Here is a 24,721-nt window from a genome sequence, read left to right on the forward strand (position 1 = left end):
GGATTATCGTCTGTCTTTATATAGCAAGCTCCAGTAAACCGAAAGTATGGTGAAGGATATCCAGTTTTATGCTTGGAACATTCAGTATGTACCAGTTTCTGATGTTTCAGGCTAGGAGTGGGATAAATAAGTGTGACCACTTAAAGCTGCTTGTTAGCATGGAAGACTTCTCCATTCTGTATTAGTTAAAAAACAAAAAATGCACTTGACATAGTAGCAAATTGGTTATGAATTATGCAACTGTTCGCTGTCTAGTAAACTAGCAAATGATGCACGTATTTTGTTTTTCATGTACTGGGCAATATGAGTAAAATCCAATCTGTCTTCTGTCTTTTTTCCCCCCTCTTGAAAGAGGTCTTCCATGTTTGAAGAAAAGTCTTGCACTATTGGATATATTTTTTGGGGACATGTATTTCTGTATTTTGGGTTTAAGGATTTTTTTCCCTGTTTGAAAGTTTTACACTTTCAGATGTTAGGTATAGTACTTGAAGTTCTTACAGAAACTTACTTTTACGAGTTCTGACGCCTTTATTCAAACCGCTTTTAAGTAAGTGGTTTATTACCAGTGTTTTTCCTTTTTGTGTGTGTATGTGTGTTTTTCCTTTATTCTTCTATTTCTTTCTTCCCATTTTATATATATGTATATATTCCCCCTTCCCACCCTCCCAATCCAGGATATTGCCCTGCTACTCCTAAAACTATGTAACTGTTCTGGCACCAAAAGTAATGACAAATACTAAGTATAACAGAAAATTAGAACAAAGAGCCATTCAGCTTCAGTCTTCACATACCATGAATAAAAAAATATTAAACCATCATATGGAGAAGTTTACGTGGTGATTGTTCACCTGCAGTACTGTGGACTTTTAACATTTTGTCCCATTTTCAGTGAAGCAGAGTAAAAATATTCATCTACCATTACTGTTACTTGCTGATTTTTTTTTTTTTTTGATGGTAATATTCTATCCTTATGACTCTATTGCAACCAAATTGGCTTTACCATCTTGGCTTTAGTAGGTATAGAAGACAATGGATTACCATCTTCATTGCTGTAATGTGTTAAGCATTATATGCTAGTAGAATCTAGTTTCATTGTTTCAGGTGGAAAGTATTCTTTGAGTTTCCATTTTGAATGTGTTTGGACTAAACATACAATAAACTACTGATGTCTGCAGCATTTATCTATGTCCCTAATTTAATCTGTAGGTTTATGTTCCAAAATATTTTCTCTGAGTTGCATTTCATACAACTTAAGTAAAAATAAGGAGTTGTTCCAAAACCAGCTGCTTATTATTTGTGGTATCTGGATGTATAAAAAAGTTAACCATTTAGCAAGGCTTGGAACATTGCTGGAGATGTATTCCAGTCCAATTAGAAGGCTGTTATACAAGTTGAAGAATGCTGAAACAGAGTGAGCAGTAAGGAAGGTGAGAATGATCTAAAGGAAAAAAAAAAAAAAAAATTTTTTTTTTTTAAATCTTGAGTTTTCCAAAGGATTGCTACCTCATCTCAGGAGAAACAGAAAGGAAGGGATGGGAAGATTGAGGTTATCTTATGTTATGAACATAAGTTCAAAAATTGGAGCAGTTTTGTCAAGCTCTACAAGAATATTAAGAAATAAGCATTTCGTCATTTCTAAATATGTGCTTCAAATAAAAAAATGAGTTCTGAGGCATATTAAGGTATGATATAGATGGATTTTCTCTGATGATATATAACACTGTTTATGATGATTCCTGAATCAGTCTTTACAGTTTTTTTTTTTTTTAATGTGTTTTAGGTGAAAGTTTACACAGCAAATTCTGTGCCGTTGGTTACAGTTTGTACTGTGTGTCAGCATACTCATTTCTATTCTGTTTGTTCTGTTTCCATTGATCTAGCTTCCCTTCCTATCCTTGCCCTCTCTCATCTTTGCTTTTCCATAACTGTTGACCATCTGGTCTCATATAGTTAATTGTTGAAGGGAGCACATTACTCACGGGCAGTATTGGCTATTTTATAAGCCAATCTACTACTATCTGGCTAAAAGGTGACCTGCAAAAATAGCTGCAATTCCAAGTTCAAAGGATATCTTAGGGCCATAGTCTCAGGGCTTCCTTTAGTGGGCTTCCTTTAGTCTCTTATCAGTCCAATGGGCCTGACTTTTTTTAGGAATTTGAGTTTTGTCCTACATTTTTCTTGCATTCTATTCGGGACCTTCTGTTGTCACTGGTCAGACACTATCCCTCCCACCCCCAGTGGTAAAAAAAAAAAAAAAAAAAAAAGTGGTTTGTGTGAGACTTCACAAGTTTTTAATGGAGAGAAGCAAAAATACCCATTATTTAAGTAATCTTAACTAATACTTAAAGATTTTTATAAATGTATCACTAGTTTAATTATGATGTACTATTTACCTGATATTATGGCTGTGGAAACTTATTTAGAAGGGATAAAATGTATATCACAGATTTTATCCCACAGTATATTGAAAATAGACCCAAAGAAATTATCATTTGGCCCAGACCATTTATATAACAAAATATTTGAAAATTTAGCTACTGAAGATGTTAAATTTCATTTATGGTATGTAATATGCTATATTCTTTGTAGCAAGTGAATGAAAATTGGTGGATTAATGTTCATATTTTAAATTAGGAAGACTTGGTCATGTTAATTTATATTTTAAGTACAGATGAATGAACACCTTTAGTTTTTTTTTAATTTGTGTTCATAAGACTTCTGATTATTTAGTAGCAGACTGTTTTTGGCCATTTTGATGCCAGAGTTCCAAGTTACTTAAAATTACTGGATAAATTGAACATGGAAAAAATTCCCCTTTGTGATAGATTCCAGTAGGTTTACATAGAGAGTGAATGTTTAAAACAATTTGTAACATCAAGTAATTCTTAAATAATGAAGTTTCTGGATATTTTTCACAAATAGGGACTATGTGTACACATTGTTTGACATGCCTTAGAATTATTTGCTGAGAGGTTACCAGCATTTTGTTAATTGCAAAATTAACTGGTCTCTTTGTCTTTGTCCTTCTTAAGTTGAAAAAGCTGGCTGCCTCTTTGAAATGCTTTCACTTTCGTAACATGCCTAATAGTACTCTTAACTGCTCCTGTTTTCTGTGCTCCTTCTTATCCTATGACCCACAATCCCTTTTGTCCCCAGTCTCTTCCCCACAAAGTTTCTCTGGGTGGTTTCATGTAGGTCAAATACATTACCTTAGTTTCAGTATATTACCCATTCAGTGGATTTCATATAGTGTAATGGCCAAAAGCAGGATTTTGGAGGCAGACAGCCTTGGTCTTGAATGCAAGCTACATCATTCATTGTTTAGCCTTTTTCTGTGTCTTTTTCTTCATTTGTAAAATGAGATGGGATGATTGTAAGGATTCAGTCACACAGTAGGCCCTCAGTGTTAATTGCATGTTTACTGTCCACCTACCCTACTTATATGCCAAACATGTCTTTATTGATATCCTTTTGGCCATCCTCTTAGAAATCCTAAATAAAAAAAAAAGCAGAGTTCAAAACAGTGTATTTTCTCTTTCCAAATGACTTATGTATACCTGATTCTCTAATAATGAATATCTCTTTTTCTGGCATATTTAATCATCCTAGAAATGTTTGAAAGCTCATCTGTTCTGCTTAGTATTTCCTCTTTTTCTCCCTCCTCCCCTATCCATTTTCCACGCTGCAAGTCTTGTTTATATTATTCTGATTAACTTGTAGTGGCTCATTCAAGTCTTTTATTTATTATTTATTAAACTTTTAAGTGCCAGGTACTGTTGATAAGTGATGAGTTAGACAAGTTCTGCTGCTCTCAGAGACAGATTAATAGGAACAAAAGCCCTATAGGGAGAGTGAGTTGGTGCATATTTGAGAAGGTGGTAGGTAGGGGGCAGACCGTAAGTGGTCTTGTAGGCTTTTCAAGGAGTTTGGTCTATCCCATGAGCAATTGGAAGGTCTTGAAAGTTTGGGTGAGTGGTGCGCAGCAGTGACAAGATTACTATTTTGAATTGTCACTGGCTACAGATGAGGTCAAGAATGAATTGGAGTAAACCACGTGAAAGGACGTTGCAGTATTTCACTCGAGCTACAATAGCTTGGACTAGAGTGGTGGTGCTAGAAATTTAAAGATTTTGATAAACGTCAAAGACTTGAGAGATAAAGTGGCCAAGTTTTGTTGGGGGGGGGTAGTATCAAGAATCCGAAGTTTCTCACTTGTGTAATTAGATAATAAACATGGTATACGGATGGTAAGGACACACAAAAAAATAGGCTTTTCAAGGTGGTGAGGTAGGAGTGCTTGGGAAACCTTCAGTGGAATTTTGATGTGAGCTGGACCTGGAAAGATTTGTCTAGGAGTGTGTGCAATTTTGCACATTGTGTTTTTTATTTGGCCCTCTTGGCTTGTGCCTTTTTATTTCTGGAACTACATGTATTGCCCATTTTGGAGAAAACAGATGGTCCAAAAGAATGAACTCTCATAATCCAACTCATACGTGGCTCCTAGAATTACCTTCATGTATGTGTGTTTTTCTTTGATAGTTTTTTTCTTCATGCTATTAAACATTTTAGTGAACACCATTTAACAACATTTAGCTGTATTTGTTGAGGACCTCCATATGCCAGGCACTCAGTGTTCTAGATGTTGAGGATGTAAGAGTGAATAGACAAGGCCCTTGGCTCTTTGAGCTTATTGACAGTGGAGGAGAGGTAGTTGTAAATGCTATGGAAGCAACTGAGTGGCAACTTTCAGAATATTCTCCAACCACCTAATATAGAGTTAATGTTTTACATTCTTCTGAAAGTCGAGAATATACAGGTGAGTACTTGGAAATGCTCCAGCTGGGGAGACCAGCTAATGCAAAGCCATAAAACTGCAAAAGCTTGGATGGAAGGTAAGGAGAAGGGGCTGGAATAGGTGCAGTCTACTGGTCAAGGGGGAAAAGTGGTAAGAAAAATGTGTAAGCCAGGGTAAATAGCATATTTAATTTTTTTCCCCCCAGTTACACTAGGGAGCCCATTTAAAGAGTAATACAGTAATAATGTGTGGAGAATGGATGGTGGGACAAGAATGGAAGCAGAAGACCTGATAGGAGGCGATTACAACTGAGAGGAGAAATAGGCAGACTTAGTTTTTGGAGACCAAATCAATGAGATACCTTGATGGGAAGGAGGAATTGAGAACAATTGAATTCTGGCCAGTTTAAAGATAGAAATCAATGAAAAGCAGAAACTTCCATTTTAAAGTAGTGTATCAAGTAAAATTATATATACTCATTTTTCTCTAAAATTAGTTTCATAAAACATTCGTATCCACTATGAATCACACTGCTGCTAGCTTTACAACTCATTGAATCTTTAGGCAAGGTAATTGTAGTTTTATCTGTTTTACATACAGCTAAGGAGACAGGCTCAGCAGTCAATAAATATTTATTAGCATCTGGCTGGCAGTGCAGCAGTGTACAACTTAAAGTGCCTGCCCTCAGGAAACATGTATTTTGTTGGTGGGGGGGACTGGTGACAAAAGTGTAAGTAATTTCAGTACTGATTAGTCATAATTATATGCCGGGTATAACTCAGAAACCCTGGTGACGTAGTTGTGAAGTGCTACATCTGCTAACCAAAAGGTTGGCAGTTTGAATCCACCAGGCACTCCTTGGAAACTAGGGGGGCAGTTCTGCTCTGTCCTATAGGGTACAATGTAACATTTAATCCTAAAATTTCTTATGAGGAATAGTACTGTTTTACAGATTAACTCAGAAACACTTGTCCAAGATCACGTGGCTAGCAAGGGGGTAGAACTACTAAGAGGATGTCGTAGTTACTGGAGATGGGGTTGCTCTACCCAGGGTACTAATGAAAGACGTCTTTGAGGAGGTACATTTAAAACCTGAAATGAAGGCAGTCTTGAGAAGGTAAAGGGGAAGAGCATTCAAGTTGAAGGAAGAACAAATGCAAAGGCCATGTGTTTGGAAGGCTTTTCCAAGGGCAATAGTAAGGCCAGTGTGGCCATAACATGGTAATGCAGGTGAGATCAGAAAGGTAGGTAAAAGCTGGATTGAAGGTGGCCTTGTAGTTTGGATTTTACTTTTGTTAACGGGACTGTAGAGATCTGAACAGAGAAGTGACATTTGAATTAGGCTGTCAGGAACAGATATTCGGTGATAGTGATGGTGGCTTAGATAAGGTTGTAGCACTGAAGATGGTGAGAAGTGGTCAGATAATATATATTTTGGAGATAAAAGAGTTACCTATGGATTGCATTTGGAGTGTGATGGAAAGATTCAAGGATGATTCCTGGCAGTTTGGGTGGAAGGCAGTAGGTGCTCTGAGATAGGAAAGGAGGAGGAATGGATTATGGAGGGAAATTAAATTCTGTTCCAGCTACATTGGAGCTAAACATAAAGAAATGTCAGGTATTAAATGTATGATTTGGGAGTTCCGGGAAGAACTCAGTGCGTCTGTGGTGAGTATAGATAGTTACTTACAGCTATTGGGCTAGGTGAAATCACCTAGGAAGAGAGTATACAGAAGAGAGACTGAGGACTGAGTTGTCAAATACTCCCAACATTTAGGGTTCTGGTACAGAGAAAAACTGAGGGAGACAAAACCTGGCAAGTACTGGTGTCATGGAAAAGCTAAATTCCAAGAGTTTCTCTGAAGAAAAAAAGGCAGCTATGCCAAATGCGGAGATAGCAAGTAAAATAGGGTAAGGTATCTGCTATAGTAAATACACCCGAAAAGGTATAATAGTTCAAACAATAGATTTCCCCCCATCATGTAAAAAGCATTAGGAGGGCAGTGGTGAAGTAGCCAGTAGTCTAGCCCTCCTTCATTTAGTCATTTAGAGACCCAAATGTGGAGGCTCTATCAAGGTCAATGTGGATTCCAGATCACACGAGTCATTACAGACAGCTGAAAAGGAGAAAACATGGAACATGAGTGGGAGATTTTTATGGCCAGGGTTGGGATGGTACACATCACTTTTCATATTCCATTGTCTTGAATTTAGTCACCTGGCCACCCCCAGCTGCAATGGAGCTTGCAAAAAGTGAACAAGCCATACATTCTGGAAAAAGAGGAACCAGCTTGTGAGCAGCAGGCAATCTGCCACAGATGGCTTTGGCAGAATGTAGGTCATAGTGACTTGGCAAGAACTGTTTCATTGATTAAGGATGAAAGCCCAAGAGAGGGCTGGAGGTAAGAAATGGAATTAATGAATGCAGACATTTTACTGTAGTTTTGCTATGAAGGTGAATGGAGGAATGTGGTGGAGGCTTGAAGGAGATGAGAAGTCAAGGGAGGGTTTTTATAAGAGGCATGTTACCAGTACAAACAAACAATATACACTGTTTTCAAGATTTGGGGAATGGGTGCTATAGTTACACTATTCTGATACAGGTGTAATGACGACCATCAAATCAGATGAATATGGTGTACGCTGATCTGCAAAATAAACAGTATATTGTATTTTAGATTTCCAAATTTCTTCTTAATCATGTTTTGAGGTAGTAATGAGGTCATGAAATAAACTACTATGTTGAGAACAGAATTAACTTTCATGGCAAGGGTCCTTCCATCAAAGAACTGGACTTCAAAATGAGTCAGTCCATTTTCTTATTAGAATGGTGGAATGCATTCGTAGTTGCATGCTCTATAATACACCAATAATAAAGAACCTTTTGGGACTCCGAAGATTTTACGGACCTTTCATTCATTTGGCGACTCAATTTAGATGACCCAAAGACTCATGAAGCATTAGGGTCTCATGGAACTTGAGAGGTTCTTTTCTGGGGAAGAAACTGGCCCAAGCACATTGTTTTTGGATGCCAAGATACGTAGAGAATGTTTGTTGCCAAGATTAACGGAGATGATTGCTTAAAATGAGACTACTCTAAAAATGAATTTATTGAAAAACATTTTTAAAGAGGCTTTGTTTCTTATTCCCCCTGTAGTCTTTTAATTACTATATAATTCATATATGAAAAACCCTCTTAAAAGTGTATTAACTCAGTGGTTTATAGTATATTCATAAGGTTTTGCACCATTAGTGCTAATTTCAGAACATTTTCATCACCCCAATAAGAAACTCCATACCCATTAGCACTCTGCATTGCCTCCTCCCCCCAGTTCCTTACAACCACTGATCTTTCTGTTTCTATGGATTTGTCTATTATGGACAGTACGGAATCGTACAATATGTGGCCTTTCGTGCCTAGCTTATTTCATCTAGCATGTTTTCAAGGTTCATGTAGTAGCATGTTTGAGTACTTCATTCTTTTTCATGGTCAAATTCCATTGTGTGTATATATCACATTTAGTTTATCCATTCATCAGTTGATGGACATTTGGGTTGTTTCCACTTTTTAGCTGTCATGAATAATGCTGCTATGAACATCCATGTACAAGCTTTTTGTGTGGATATACATTTTCAGTTCTCTTGGCTATATACCTAGGAGTGCAATTGCTGGGTCATATGGCCTTTAGTCGATTTTGACCTTTGTTTCATTCCCATCTCTCAAACATCTCTTTTGGTGTCCATGTCATCCACTCCAACACTGTTATCTTCAGATTTTTTAAAAACATTTTCCCATTCTTTAGTGATTAAAATTTCCCTCTCAACCTCTTCCTCTATAGTCTCCCTTGGGTAGTTCATGTTAATGACTTTTCATACGGTGACCTCAAGTTTCCTTGAACTCTTCAACTTTAAGGACATTTACCATCAACTTCAGCTACCCAGAGATACAGCCAAGCATTCAATACTTCAGAACTGATCGTCGTCTTGTGCCATTTCCGAGATCATGAGTTCACAAATTGCGTTCTCTGACTTTTTCTCCTTTCACTTACACTTTCGTTATACTTTTCGTGCCTATGATGATCTCTAGTCCCTCAGTGCGTCTATATTTTCAGTTTATTAGCTAACTTCTGTCACAATTTGTCTTCCTATCTAGGTGGAGCCTGTGACCACCCATTTCAATGGTGCTTTCTTCCGCATCCTTGATTCCTTAACTCCTTTGTTTAACCTTGCACTACCAATCTTTTACAAAAGTAGTTTACATACCATCTGTTTTCTCTACTCTTGCTTCTGGGGTTGCCAAGTCTCATGAAACAGGGTCAGCTGGTTTTTCTGTAAATTCATGTTGTCCAGGCTCAAGTGGGCACATTTTACTATTTTTTATTCCTTTCATATCAAAATGATTTTCTGTCATAACTACCTATTTCAAGGAATTTCTGCTCTCAAGTCCTTGAGCCTCAATCTCACTGTTAACCTTTTTCTGCAAAAAATGAAGTTATTTTACTGAAAAAATCTTGGGTAACTAATATGTTTTCCCTACACTCTTCTGTTTTTCCTCTTTAAACTAGTTCTTTCCAAGGCTAAGCCCTCCTCATACTTTATTACCTTCACTTTCTAAGGAGCCTTGGTGGTGCAGTGGTTAAGCACTTGGCTGCTAACCAAAAGGTCAGTGGTTTGAACCCACCAGCTGCTCAGTGGGAGAAAGATGTGGCAGTCTGTTTCCTTAAAGATTTACAGCCTTGGAAATCCTATGGGGCAGTTCTGCCTGTCCTATAGGGTCGCTATGAGTCTGAATCGACCCGATACTCAATGGCAGTGTATTTGGTTTTTTGTTGTTGTTGTTGTTTATTTCTTCACTCTCTGTTCTTGGCTTTTCATTAATTATCCCTTTTCTTGCCTCTTTAAAGCCTCTACACTCTCCTTTTCTCCTACAAATATTGCCCTATTTCAAAAGAAAATATAAAATAACCCAATTCTGCTTCTACATAATGGTACCTCTTCACCAATCCTGTAGATGGCATTCCCCAGGATGCCCAAGATGTGTGACTTGTTAATACATTCTGAATCCTTTACAATTGGCTTTCAAACTCAATTGTTTTGGTGGTTGTTTTCTCAAGCATTGCCTATTCACCAAATCCAGTAGTTTCAGTCTTTATCCCTTTGCATCCCCTTGGGATACAAGCAGGTTACTTAAGATTCAGGGCCTTTCACATGGAGGGGCTTAAAAATGTTTATATGTTTGGTTACTTTTGTAAAGTTGGCAAAAAATAAAATATTTTTGCATTCTTGTTCTTCAGCTTCAGGCCCAACAAACTTTGATTTGCCACTGTATATAGGGGATCTGTCCCTCATATAAAGGAACTTCATCAGACTATTATATTATACCCTATAAAAAAATAGATACAACAAAAATGGGGTATGGCTCTCCCCAACTTGATTACAGTTAAGGATAAAGCTAAAGGCTACATTAAGACTTCCATCTCGGATTGACCAAAGAATTCTACTCTTCCACACCCAGGTCCCAAGACTGGTCCTCAATATTACAGATTCAGGAACTAGATTTTAAGCATTTTGGCCAAGGTGATCAAGCATTGAAAGATTAATTAATGTTAACTAACCAAACTCCAAAAAGATTATAAACCAGAATGTTTATTCTTAGTATTCAGGAAGGAATTAATACCTTAATTATGAATGCCTTAATATTTTTTATGTTAGTTGGAGTCAATTCTGACTCAAGGTGACTCCATGTGTGAAGAATAAAACTGCTTCATAGGATTTTCAGGGCTGTGACCTTTCAGAAGCAGATCACTAGGCCTTCTGAGGCACTTCTGGGTGAGTGTGAACCACCGACCTTTTGGTTAGCAGTTCAGTGCTTAGCCATTTGTGCTACTCAGGGAACGGACTATGGATATAAATGTCTACTATCAAGGACACTCTCTTCCCAGATCAAGGCATTTTAGAGACCAAACGTGATTATAAAAAGTTTGTTAGGTGCCCTCAAGTAGGTAGTGACCTTATGTACAACTGAATGAAACTCTGCCCTGTCCTGTGCCGTCGTTGTTAAGCTTGAACCCATCGTTGGAGCCACTGTGTTACTCCATCTTGTTAAGGGTCTTCCTCTTTTTCAATGACCCTCTGAGCCCTACATAAAACGTTTAATTATCACGATTTAAAGTGTAAATAACTGACTGGCTTTAAGACCTCACTGCAGGGGTATGGCTTAACCCCAAATTCCTTGGAAATGGGTAAAACCCTGTTTGTTGTGTCAATTTCAACATGTGCGTGATTCTGACATTTGTCTTGCCTCGTCATGGATCGAGTTGGGCTGTGCCTTAAACATGTTTACATATAAGGCAAGCTTTAGACACACACCCCCAACCTCAGTCCATTTTGCTGTCATATTTCAGTATTGGGCCTCTCCTCTAGTTCCCAACCGTCCAACAATTTTCCGTATTTCATTCATGCCCTTTCTTCCCCTTACCTATTCTTAAAGTGCTTCCCTCACTTTCAGTTCTGAGGCTGCCCTTCCCAAGTCGTCACTTAATTTCTCTCACATTACCTTGCCTGCAAATCATCTCCTAGACTGTCACCCTCATCTCCTACATGGCCCATACTGTCCTCACCTGCCAAACTGGAAAGGAGGCATCGAATCGGGGTCAGGCCTGAACGTTTCCCGGTGAGCGTGCCCGGGACCAGCTCTCTGCCGTAGCAGAGAAGCTGTGAGGAACACTTAATCACGCTCTTTGCATCGTCTTCCCCTCCCCTTTTCTCCCAGCCCTACTTAACCACCACCGCTTTAACTCTCCCCGTTAGCACCACAATCCCCCGTAGCCCTCAGTTGGGAATAGAAGTCTGCCGGCGAAGTCTTCTTTACTTACGAATGTAAGTGTGCGGGGATGAAGCGTTCAGCTCGTCTGCAAACAGAACCTGGGCCGAGACCCAGGTGAAGGGGGAGGTGTGTTTGGCGCTCAGCCAATCATAGCGCGTGACGACAGTGTCCAGCCAATGAGAATAAAGAGGGCCAGGGCAGCCCAGGGGCGGACCCTAGAAGGTAAAGACCCGCCTCCTTGCAGCTGGGTGGCCAACGCCCTCGCCCGGGGCTGGTTGGAGCGCTGTTCCCAGACTGAAGGGAGTGAGCACCTTCAGAGCTGGGAGGCGGCGCCCTCTTACCCCAGCTAATTTCTCTACAGGCCTTGGCCTTCGCAGGTGTTGGTGCCTGCCGTGGACGCCGTCTGACCTGGGCCGTGTTTCTCTCTCTGGAGACTTTGTGCTTATGGTTGCGGAAAGAGTGAGGTCGTTGCCTTGACGACGGCAGCATGCGGTCCGCGGTCCTCGGAAGTGTGAGTGTGTGGCGGGCCGAGGCCCATCTGCCTCGCTGTCTGCTTCACCTAGGACCGGTGCCTGCGTCCGCAGAAGAAATCACAACAGCCCTCGAATAGCTAGTTTGCTAGTTGGCATCTTTTAGACCAGAGAGGGAGATGCATTTCACCTCAAATTTGTTTCCAAGTTGAAAACCTTTGGGTCTTTCCAGGCGAAGGATTTTAAAGAAACAGTAAGTCTAACGCTTTTTTTTTTTTTAAGCTTCTATCATCTCTTTGTTTTATCTACTAGATTTTAACCTGTGTTTAACAAAATAAAAAATTGGAATTATCCAAATATATTGTATTATTCAAGTATATCTTGTTGGCACTAGAACCATATGTTTACATGGCACGTTCCCAGAAATAACACATTTCCAATTGGCCAGACATCTTTTTAGTTTCTATTATCCCCTTGGATTCAGGAGTAGAAGGCATGAAAAGTTATAGTTTATGAGTAACTGTTTCAGGGAACAAGGGGACTCTGTGTGCCTTCATACTTTTAAGGTAGTTGTGGACCATGACCCTTGGAAAAGCAAGTGTGTTTAATGGGGTGTGTCCAGCTGGTGGTTGGTTGGGAGAATAAACTTAGAGAAGTCAACTGTCTTAATGTTAGTTTGTAATATGCTTCAGAACATACCTAAGGTTTTTATTTTTATTTTTGTTCGCTTTGCATTTTCAAATATTGAGGACACCCCTACAAATTGTTTTTAAAGGATCCAGGTTGTAGATCCAGTTATTTTTGTCCTTGGTATGATAAACCTAGAGCCTAAGCCGTTGCTGTTGAGTTGATTCCGACCCATAGCAACCCTATAGGACAGAGTAGAACTGCCCCATAGGGTTTCCAAGACTATAAATCCCTACAGAATTTATACTGCCACACCTTTCTCCTGCAGAGCCATTGGTGGTTTCCAACCATCAACCTCTCAGTTAGCAGCTGAGACCTTTAACCACTGTGCCACCAGGGCACCTACCTAGAACCTAAACCCACCAAAACACACTGTCTTCTAGTCGATTCTGACTCATAGTGACCCTTGAGCCTAGTCATTATTAAAACATGCGACCTTAATGCCCTGGTCGTGCAGTGGTTAAAAGCTTGGCTGCAAACAAAAGGTCAGTAGTTCTAATCCACCAGCCACTCCTTGGAAACCCTATGGGGCAGTTCTCCTGTGTCCTGTAGGATCCCTATGTGTTAGAATCGATTGGATGGCAATGGGTTTGGTTTTTTTTTTTTTTTTTTTTGTATTAATGGAAGGAGGAAAAGGGGATTAGAATTACGTTCATATGTTTGATTTTTTTTTCAAATACAAACATTTTATTAAAAATATAGTGCCAGAAGCTAAAAAGTTAAATATATAAAAAGTTAGTGTTTGGGGACACCTTTCTTAAAACAAGCCAAGTTAGAACCTACTGTAAAACTGTAAAATATGAAATAATTTGAGTTGGTATTGATTGGGATTGTTCTCATTTTTCCTCCTGGAAGATCAATCTTCTGGTTCTCCATGTATATCTACATTAATAAATAAAAAATACAATAAAACCACAACTATTAAATGTAAAGTGTTGAAAATGTATGGTATACACATCAAACTATCACAGCTTGCAAGAACGAAGAAAATATGTTTTGTATTTGCCATCAGTGTGCCAATAGGGAAGCAAGTAAAATATCACCACAATTCACAATCTGGGTAAACTATTTTTAGATTACAATAAGTACATTGTTAATAGGCAAGAGTATTTCTTCTTTCCCAGTTTTGCGAATGAGTGTTTTTATAATTCAACCACAAATCATCATTTGACTATACAGTACCAAGAGACTTTGGCTTTTTTCCTCAAAACCTTTAGAACCCTATTGGGATTTATAGCAATATTTTTTATTCTTTTCTTCTGAGATTCAATTTCAAAATCAGATTTAAAGAATAAACTTAGAAGGTGTAGTTTAACAGCTTTTATATAATACGGCAATCAAATCTTAGAATTAAAATCTGGATTTGGACTGAAATAATTTCCTTATCAAAACACATAGTGGAATGACTGCTTGGCCTTCATCAATTATTAAAGCAAGAAAGATTCTATTAGGATTGCATTTATTCAAAAAATGCCACTTAATGGGTTGTGGAAGAATTTTAAACACAAAATTCAAATGTTCATACTTATAGGGAGTAATCATTAACAGGATTTTTGGAATATGGTATTTCAGAGTACTAATATTTAACTTATTTTTAAAAACCTGCTTTTATGCTATGATAACATTGCTGCTATCTTGTAAGTTTAGTATAGGAATTTAATTAGTATCATTTTAATAAAAGTAAAACTATTTTATCGAAGATTCTTAGAGTTAATTTGATAAGCAATAATTTTGTGAACAGGTATTTTTCCCTATTGAGTAGAAAATACATGAAGATTTTCAACTTTGATCTTAAACCTGGTGTAAAAAAATAAATTTGTTCTTTGTTAAGGTCCAATTCAATTTTGCCTTTTTTATCTTTGAGTGAAAAGAGATTGTGCTTTTCTAAAGTTAGCTGTAATTATTTTGTATTGGTTTATCTGAATTAAAAATATATTGAATTTCATTAACATAACCTTTAATAATTTAAGTTTAAAGTTAATGGCTTCAATTCCATTTGCCTTCTCTTTTATTGAATGTATATGAATATTTTGAAAACATAGTTAGGTGTGAAAAACAGAATAAGAAATTGTGAGTCACCACAGGATAGCTATCAACACAGTGACTGTTCTAAACATGGAAAACAAGTGGCGAAGAATTAATTTGCTGGGAGGATGGAGGAAATTAATATACTCAACATTGTTAACTCTACATTTTATTTTCTACAGTAAGAAAAGTCCCTACTGGTTTTAAAAAAATGGAAAAATATGAGAACCTAGGATTGGTTGGAGAAGGGAGCTATGGAATGGTGATGAAGTGTAGGAATAAAGATAGTGGAAGAATTGTGGCCATCAAGAAGTTCTTAGAAAGTGATGATGACAAAATGGTTAAAAAAATTGCTATGCGAGAAATCAAGTTACTAAAGGTGAGTAAATACATATATTGAGTTGAAAAAAATATGAATAGTTTCTTGATCAAGATTAAGTCTTGGATTTAGAAAAAAATTACTATTTTTTTCTTTTTTTTAATTTTCATAACAGGGTTAAGGTATAGATTACTTTTTCAGCAATAAGGATAAATAATATTATTATAATTTTTTTATATCTATATATTCATTCATATCTTGAAAGTAAACATGATTTTAAAAGTACCTATGTATCTATCATCTATCTACCTACCTACCTACCTACCTACCTACCTACCTACCTACCTACCTATCATCTTCCTTATTCATTGTCCAGCTTTCATATGCATATGATGCAATTGAAAATACCATGGCTTGGGTCAGGCGCACCTTAGTCTTCAGGGTAACATCTTTGTTCTTCAACGCTTTGAAGAGGTCCTTTGCAGCAGATTTGCCCAATGCATTGCGTCTTTTGATTTCTTGACTGCTGCTTCCAAGGCTGTTGATTGTGGATCCAAGTAAAATGAAATCCTTGACAACTTCAGTCTTTTCTCCGTTTATCATGATGTTGCTCATTGGTCCAGTTGTGAGGATTTTTGTTTTCTTTATGTTGAGGTGTAATCCATACTGAAGGCTGTGGTCTTTGATCTTCATAAGTACGTGCTTCAAGTCCTCTTCACTTTCAGCAAGCAAGGTTGTGTCATCTGCATAACGCAGGTTGTTAATGAGTCTTCCTCCAATCCTGATGCCCCGTTCTTCTTCATATAGTCCAGCTTCTCGTATAATTTGTTCAGCATACAGATTAAATATGTATGGTGAAAGAATACAACCCTGACGCACATCTTTCCTGACTTTAAACCAATCAGTATCCCCTTGTTCTGTCCAAACAACTGCCTCTTGATCTATGCAAAGGTTCCTCATGAGCACAATTAAGTGTTCTGGAATTCCCATTCTTCGCAGTGTTATCCATAGTTTGTTATGATCCACACACTCAAATGCCTTTTCATAGTCAATGAAACACAGGTAAACATCCTTCTGGTATTCTCTGCTTTCAGCCAGGATCCATCTGACATCAACAATGATATCCCAGGTTCCACGTCCTCTTCTGAAACTGGCCTGAATATCTGGCAGTTCCCTGTCAATATACTGCTGTAGCCGTTTTTGAATGATCTTCAGCAAAATTTTGCTTGTGTGTGATATTAATGATATTGTTCTATAATTTCCACATATGGTTGGATCACCTTTCTTGGGAATAGGCATAAATACGCATCTCTTCCAGTCAGTTGGCCAGGAAGCTGTCTTCCATATTTCTTGGCATAGATGAGTGAGCACCTCCAGTGCTGCATCTGTTTGCTGAAACATCTCAATTGATATTCCATCAATTCCTGGAGCCTTTTTCACCAATGCCTTCAGAGCACCTTGGACTTCTTCCTTCAGTACCATCGGTTCCTGATCATATGCCACCTCTTGAAATGGTTGAATTTATCGACTAATTCTTTTTGGTATAATGACTCTGTGTATTCCTTCCATCTTCTTTTGATGCATCCTGCATCGTTTAATATTTTCCCCATGGAATCCTTCACTATTGCAACTCGAGGTTTGAATTTTTTCTTCAGTTCTTTCAGCTTGAGAAATGCCAAGCCTGTTCTTCCCTTTTGGTTTTCCATCTCCAGCTCTTTGCATATGTCATTATAATACTTTACTTTGTCTTCTCGAGAGGCCCTTTGAAATCTTCTGTTCAGTTCTTTTACTTCTGAATAAGGAAGACCGAAGAAGAATTGATGCCTTTGAATTGCGGTGTTGGCGAAGAATATTGAATATTCCATGGACTGCCAAAAGAACGAACAAATCTGTCTTGGAAGAAGTGCGGTCAGAATGCTCCTTAGAGGCAAGGATGGCGAGACTGCATCTCACATACTTTGGACATGTTGTCAGGAGGGATCAGTCCCTGGAGAAGGACATCATGGTTGGCAGAGTACAGGGTCAGCAGAAAAGAGGAAGACCCTCAACGAGGTGGATTGACACAGTGACTGCAACAATGAGCTCAAGCATAACAATTGTGAGGATGGCGCAGGACCAGGCAGTGTTTCGTTCTGTTGTGCATAGGGTCACTATGAGTCCGAACCGACTCGACGGCACCTAACAACTGTCTGTCTGTCTGTCTGTCTGTCTGTCTGTCTGTCTGTCTGTCTGTCTATCTATCTATCTATCTATCTATCTATCTATCTATCTATCTATCTATCTATCAATCATGTTGGGAGTCACAAAAAGACCACCTCCATGTTCAATGATTCCCTAATAAGACTCACAGGACTCAACATACAGTTGTACTCATGGATGTTATTTATTATAGTGAAAGGATGTAAAGCAAAGTCAGCAAAGGGAATAGAGGCTTGGGGCCCCTTCCAGAGGAAACGTGACACAGGCTTCCAAGAGTTTTGTCCCAGTGGAGTCGCACAGGATGCGCTTAATTACTCCAGTAATAAAGTGAAATGTTGCATACCAAGGGAGCTCCTAGACACTAGAAAATCAGTGCCCAGGGTTTTTATTGGGAGTTGGTCATGTAGGGACTCTCAGTCTAGCATGTACCAAAATTCTAGACTCCTAGAAGGAATCAATTCGACGGCAGTGGGTTTGGTTTTTGTTTGGTTAGACGGAAATCAAGTGTTTGGCATAAACCATGTTGTTTGCATAGTGAGCCACTCTTACCAGTTCTGGGAATGAAGAGAACCCTCCTAAAATCCAGGTCCCACTTTACAATCAGGCCTTTCTAAGGACAGTAGTTTCAGGCCTACTGTGTTAACTCTTTTCTTTCCATGTCTCTCGTCAGTCTCACCAGAAGTTTATCAATTGTATTTATCTTTAGAAAGAATCAATGTTTGGCTTTGTCGATCTTCTCTATTGAATATTTGTTTTTCTACTGCATTAATTTTTTGTTCATTATTATTTTGTTTCTTCTGTTTACTTTGAGTGGGTTTATTTTGCTGTTTTTTCCCTAGTTTACTGATATGGATGGTTACTTTATTAATTTCCAGACTTCCTTTTTTTCCTCTCATATATGCATTTAAGGTTATACATTTCTCTCTTAAGAACAGCTTGGTCTATATTCCAGAAATATTGATTGTTAGTTCAAAATATTTTCTCATTTCCGTTATGTTTTTCTAATCTCTAGGTTATTTAAAAGTATCTTTCTTAATTTCCAGACCTGTGGAAATTTGCTGTTTTCCTCCCCTGCTTATTTGTTTGTGATCTGAGTATATACTATGCAAAATTTTATTTCTTTAAAATTTCTTGAAACTTGCTTTTTGGTTCAGAATATAGTCAATAAAAAAACAAGGTTCATTTAGTGCTTGAAAAGTATTCTATGTATGTCCATTAAGTCAGGTTTATTAATTGGGTTGTTCATATCTCCTAAATTCTTACTGAGAATGCCATATGGGCAGCTGGTATAAGAAATGATGGAGAAATGGTAAACCGGGAATATAAATGATCTCTGCTTTTTGGGAATCAGCTTTATGCTGGTTCTCATCCAAGAATGCAAGGAAGATGTCTACTTGTGTTTTATTGACTATGCAAAGGCATTTGACTGCGTGGATCATAACAAATTATGGATAACATTGTGAAGAATCAGAATTCCAGAGCACTTAATCGTGCTCATGCAGAACCTATACGTAGACCAAGAGGCAGTCATTCAAACAGAACAAGGGGATACTGCCTGGTTTAAAATTAGGAAAGGTATGCATCAGGGTTGTGTCCTTATTCTATCTGTATGCTGAGCAAATAATCTGAGAAGCTGACTACATGAAGCAGAATGGGGCATCAGGATTGGAGGAAAACTCATTAACAACCTGCAACAAGCAGGTGACACAGTCTTGCTTGCTGAAGGTGAAGCAGACCTGAAGCACTTACTGATGAAGATCAAAGACTACATTCTTCATTATGGATTACACATCAACTTAAAGAAAACAAAAATCTTCACAGTGAACCAATAAGAAACATCATGATAAATGGAGAAAAGATTGAAGTTGTCAAGGATTTCATTTCACCTGGATCCACAATCAATGCCCACGGAAGCAGCAGTCAAGAAATCAAATGACGCATTGCATTGGGCAAATAAACCTACTGCAAAAGATCTCTTGTAGTGTTAAAAAACAAAGATGTCACTTTGAGGATTAAGGTGCGCCTGGCCCAAGCCATGGTATTTTCAATCACTTTATATGCATGCGAAAGCTGAACAATGAATAAGGAAGACCAAAGAATTGATGTATTTGTGTTAAGGTGTTGGTAAAAAATATTGAATATACCATGGACTGCAGGAAGAACAAACAAATCTGTGTTGGAAGAAGTATAGCCAGAATGCTCCTTAGAAATGAGGATGGTGAGACTTCGCCTCACGAATTTTGGACATGTTATCAGGAGGGACCACTCCCTGAAGAAGGACATCATGCTTGGTAAAAAACAGGAAGACACTCAACAAGATGGATTGACACAGTGGTTGCAACAATGGGCTCAAACATAGCAACGATTGTGAGCATGTTGTGCAACTGGACAGTGTTTCGTTCTGTTGTACATAGTGTTGCTGAGTCAGAACTGACTTGACAGCACTTAACAATATCCATGAAACTATTGTCATAGTCTCTTACATGTTTTTCTTTTCATCTATTTGTCTCTCTGTGCCCTCTTCCAGATAGTTTATCCTGATCCATAATTTTGTCCGTTAACTCTCTCTTCAGTATTTCATTAATCCCCTTCATTGAGTTGTTAATTTTGGGTACTGTATTTAAAAATTTTCTTTACTATGAAGCATAACCCACATATAACAAAAAAAAACAAAACAAAACGAACTCGCTGTTGAGTCACTTCTGATTCATAGCAACCCTATAGGACAGAGTAGAACTGCCTCATAGGGTTTCCAAGGAGCATCTGGTACATTTGAACTAACAACTTTTTGGTTAGCAGCTGAACTCTTAACCACTACGCCACCACGGTTTCCAACCCACATACAGGAGGGCACAAAACAATATTTCTAGCTCAATGAATTATTGCAAAGCAAATATTCATGGAATCAACACCCAGTTTAAGCAATAATATATTGCCAACAACCCATTCCTTTTTATATTCTGGATATTAATCCCTTATCAGATATATGATTTCCAAATACCATCCTATTGGTTGTCTTTTCACTTTCTTGATAGTGTCATTTGATACATAAAAGTTTCTAATTTTGATAGAGTCTAATTTTTATTATTATTGCCTTTTGGTGTCATACCTAAGAATCCTTTGTGACATCCAGCTCATGAAGCTTTTCTCCTATGTTTTCTTATAAGTGTTTTATAATTTTAGCTCTTAGATTTAGGTCTTTTATCAATTTCAAGTTGATTTTTTTTTTTTTTTGTATGGTATAAGGTAAAGATCCAACTTCATTCGTTTGCATGTGGATATCCACTTTTCCTAGCACATTGTATTCCTCATTGAATAGTCTTGACCCCTTTGTTGAAAATCAGTTGATCATGTATGTGAGGGTTTATTTCTGGACTCTCTATTCTATTCCTTTAGTCCATATGTCTATCCCTATGTCTGGTCAGTACAACATTGTTTTTATTACTTGGCTTTGCAGTAAGTCTTGAAATCGGGAAATATGAGTCCTACAACTTAGTTCTTCTTTTTTAATACTTTTTTGGCTATTTGGGGCCCCTTAAAATTCTGTATGAATTTTAGGAGTGTTGTTCTATTTTTGTGAAAAATGCTACTGGAATTTTGATAGGAATTGCATTGTCGTTCCATTTATTTAGATCTTATATTTCTTTCAGCAATGTTTTATAGTTTTCACTATATAAGTCTTTCACCTCCTTAGTTAAATTTATTCCTAAATATTTTATTCTTTTTGATGCTATTGTAAATGGACTTGTTTACTTAAATTTCTTTTCAGTTTACCCATTTCTGGTGTATAGAAGTACAACCTTTTTTTTTTTTGCCGTGTGTGTTTTGACCTTTGCGCTAAACAGGGGCACAGTGGGCAAATCTCACCTTCATTGCTAACTGCATGGTAAGGCTCGGCATGAATCCAACTGTCAAAGTATGAAAACAGAAACAGTCATCACCTTCCTCTTTTCCATCCTCATTGCCAGCCACTCATGCAGCACTCTCTATCTCTGATCGTACCCACCCAGAACTGGGTCAGAACTAACAAGTTAGACAGTTACCGTCTTTCAGACCAGCTGCCCATGCAGCATTTCTTGGATCATGCAGAGCTGATCAGAGCTCACATATTAGAAGCACACCTTCTTTCAGACTGCCAAATAAGTATATGCTAGCCCCTGATGGCTCTTATTGCCCCCATGGGTTTGTAAATTCACTGACACAACTCACAGAATCTCATGGAAAGTATACCGTACTTACAGCTACAACTTTATTACAACCAAAAAAGGATACAAACCAGAAGAGACACATAGGGTGAGATCTGGGAGGGATCACAATGCAAAATTTCCATGTTCCAAAGAGGGACGCACTACCCTCTCCTGTGACTCTCCTCTGAGGCTCAGGGTCAGGGCTTTTATTGGGCACCCCACATGGTTATGATAGATTACATCATGCCTCCTGGGGCTTAGTCACCATTGGTGCCCCAGATGGACCCTGTTGATCTGGTTTGTCTCCATTCATTGCCCTTCAATGTTGGCCTGGCTCAAAAGAATCGAGAACAAAGGCCAAGTTGCTTTTTGCAAGGTAGGTTCCACACCTCACTGCCTTTTATTCTGCAACTTTGTCTGTAGCCCTAGGAGTTCCTTGGCATTCTTTGGCATTGCTGTGCTTGTAGATGGTCCTCACATGGTATCTGTCTTCCCCCTTTGTGTGTCTCTGTGTCTGTTTTGCTCTTTTTGTAATTCAGAAATGATTAAGACCCACCCTACTCTGGAATGACCTCATTAATGTAACAAAAGAAAAACCCCTATCTCCAAACATGATCACAGCCATAGATATTCACAACATCCTTGTCTTGTTTCTGATCTTAGCGGAAAATCTTTGTTTTTCTCCATTGAGTATTATGTTAGCTGTAGGCTCTTACCACTTTAAGGATGTTTTCTTTTATTCCTACTTTTTATTATGCAAGTGTGCTGGATTTTGTCACATGGTTTTTGTTTTTGTTTTTGTTTTGCATCAATTGAGATAATCCTGTGTTTTTTTCTTTCATTCTGTTAATGTGGTGAATTACATTGATTTTCTTATGTTGCATACCCTTTCATTCCTGGGGTAAATCCCACTTGGTCATGGTATACAATCCTTTTAATATTCTGCTTGCTAGTAATTCAGTTTGCTAGCATTTTGTTGAGGATTTTTGCATGTATATTTTTAAGGGATATTGGTTTGTCATTTTCTTTTCTTGTTACGCCTTTATCTGGCTTTGGTATCAAGGTAGTGCTGGTCTTGTAAAATGAGTTAGGCATGTTCCGCCCTCTTCGATTTTTTGGAAAAGTTTTAAGAGGATTGCTGCTAATCCTCTTTAAATGTTTGGTAGAATTCACCAGTGAAGCCATCTGGTACCAGGCTTTTCTTTGTTTGAGGGTTTTCACTACTAATTCAATCTCTTTACTTGTTACAGTTCCATTCAAATTTTCTGTTTCTTCTTGAGTCAGTTTTGGTAGTTTGTATGTGTCTCAGAATTTGTCCATTCCATTTAGTTTGTCCAGTTTGTTGGCATACAATTGTTCATAGAATTCTCTTATGATCCTTTTTATTTCTGTAAAATTTGTAGTGATATCTCCACTTTCATTTCTGATTTTAATAAGTCTTCTCTCTTTTTTTAGTCAGTCTAGCGAAAGGTTTGTCAATTTTGTTAATCATTTCAAAGAACCGGCTTTAAATTTTGTAGGCTTTCTCAGTTGTTTTTCTATTCTGTCTTTAAAAAAAAAAAAAAAAAATTCACTCTGACCATTATTGTTTCCTTTCTTCTGCTAGCTTTGGGTTAAGTTTGTTCTTCTTTATCTTGTACCTTCAGCAGTAGCCTTAGGTTGTTGATTTATGATCTTACTTTTACGTAGGCATTGACAGCTATAAATTTCCCTCCTACTACTGCTTTCATTGCATCCCATAAATTTTAGTATGTTGTGTTTTCATTTTCATTCATCTCAAGGTAGTTTCTTATTTCCTTTGGTTTGTTCTTTGACTTGTTGGTTGTTTAAGAATGTGTTGTTCCCACATATTTGTGAATTTTCCTGTTGTTTTTTGATTTCTAGTTTCATTCCATTGTGATCAGAAAAGATGTCAAGTATTATTTCAGTCTTTTTAATATATTATGAGTTTTTTGTGACCTAGTATGTGGTCTATCCTGGAGAATGTTCCATGTACACTTAAGAGGAGTGTATATTCTGCTGTCATTAGGTAGAGTGTTCTTTATGTGTCTGCTAAATCTAATTGGTTTATAGTGTTGTTCAACTCATCTATTTATTGATCTTACTGGTTTTTCTATTCATTATTGAAAGTGGGATATTTACGTCTTCAACTATGATTGTGGAACTGTCGATTTTTCCCTTCAATTCTGTCGATTTTTGTTTCATGTATTTTGAGGGTCTGTTGTTAGGTGCATATATGTTTATAATTGTATCTTCTTGCTGGATATAGCCTTCTATTGTAATATATAATGTCTTTCTTTGTATCTTGTAATCTTTTTTCATTTAAAGGCTATTTTTTCTGATAATAGTATAGCTACCCCAATTTGCCTTCTGTTGTTATTTGTGTGGGATATCTTTTCCCATTCTTTTATTTTCAACCTGTTTGTATCTTTCTATCTAAAGTGAGTCTTTTGTAGGCAGCATATAGGTGAATTTTTTAAAAAATGCAATCTGCCAATCTCTGCCTTCTAATAGGAAAGTTCAACTCATTTACATTTAAAGTAATTACAGATAAGGAAGGATTTACTTCTGCCATTTAGCTGTTTGTTTTCTGTGTGTCTCGCCTGTTTTTTGTTCCTAGTTTAATTTTTGTGGTATACTGCTTTTGATTCACTTCTTTCCTTTTTTTTTTTTTTTAATTTTCTTAGCAGTTACCTTGGGGATTACAGTTAACATCTTAAACTTATAACAACCTCGTTTAAATAATACCAATTTAGTTGCAATGGATTATATATACTCTGCCCCTTTACATTTCCATTCCTCCTTTTTATATTGTTATCGTCACAAATTACATTTTTATACATTGTGAGTCCGTAAATATAGATTTATAATATTTGTTTTTTAAATCATATATGTATAAGAAAGTGTTAAAAACTAAAAGTACAATAATACTGGCTTTTGTATTTACCTATGTAGTTACCTTTACCAGTGTTCTTTATTTCTTCTTATGATTTTAAGTTGCTATCTAGTGTCTTTTTATTTTGAAATCCCTGGGTAGTACAAATGGTTAACACACTTTGCTGCTTTCTCAAAGGCTGGAGGCTTGAGTCCACCTAGAGGTACTTTGGAAGAATGACCTGGTGATCTGCTTCTGAAAAATCAGCCATTGAAAACCATCTGGAACATACGGGGTTACCATGAGTCAGAACTGACTTGATGGCAGCTAGTCTTTTT

The 24,721-nt window shown here is 37.5% G+C and overlaps 1 protein-coding gene across 2 annotated transcripts in view; it reads left to right on the forward strand.

The window, feature by feature from the left end:
- Positions 1-1,308: 1,308 nt before the first annotated feature.
- CDKL2 (cyclin dependent kinase like 2) overlaps positions 1,309-24,721 on the forward strand; it is a 73,345-nt gene continuing 49,932 nt past the window's right edge. The window contains exons 1-2 of one of the 2 annotated variants that reach the window (XM_010594133.3): positions 1,309-12,344; positions 14,986-15,182. In XM_010594133.3, coding sequence (XP_010592435.1) covers positions 15,015-15,182 — 168 coding nt within the window. In that variant the 5' untranslated portion in view covers positions 1,309-12,344; positions 14,986-15,014. Of the gene's footprint in view, positions 12,345-13,386; positions 15,183-24,721 lie in introns of those variants that run through there. The other variant, XM_023553345.2, reaches the window with a different exon arrangement.

The sequence above is a fragment of the Loxodonta africana genome, chromosome 5 (assembly GCF_030014295.1).
Source record: "Loxodonta africana isolate mLoxAfr1 chromosome 5, mLoxAfr1.hap2, whole genome shotgun sequence".
NCBI lineage: Eukaryota > Metazoa > Chordata > Mammalia > Proboscidea > Elephantidae > Loxodonta > Loxodonta africana.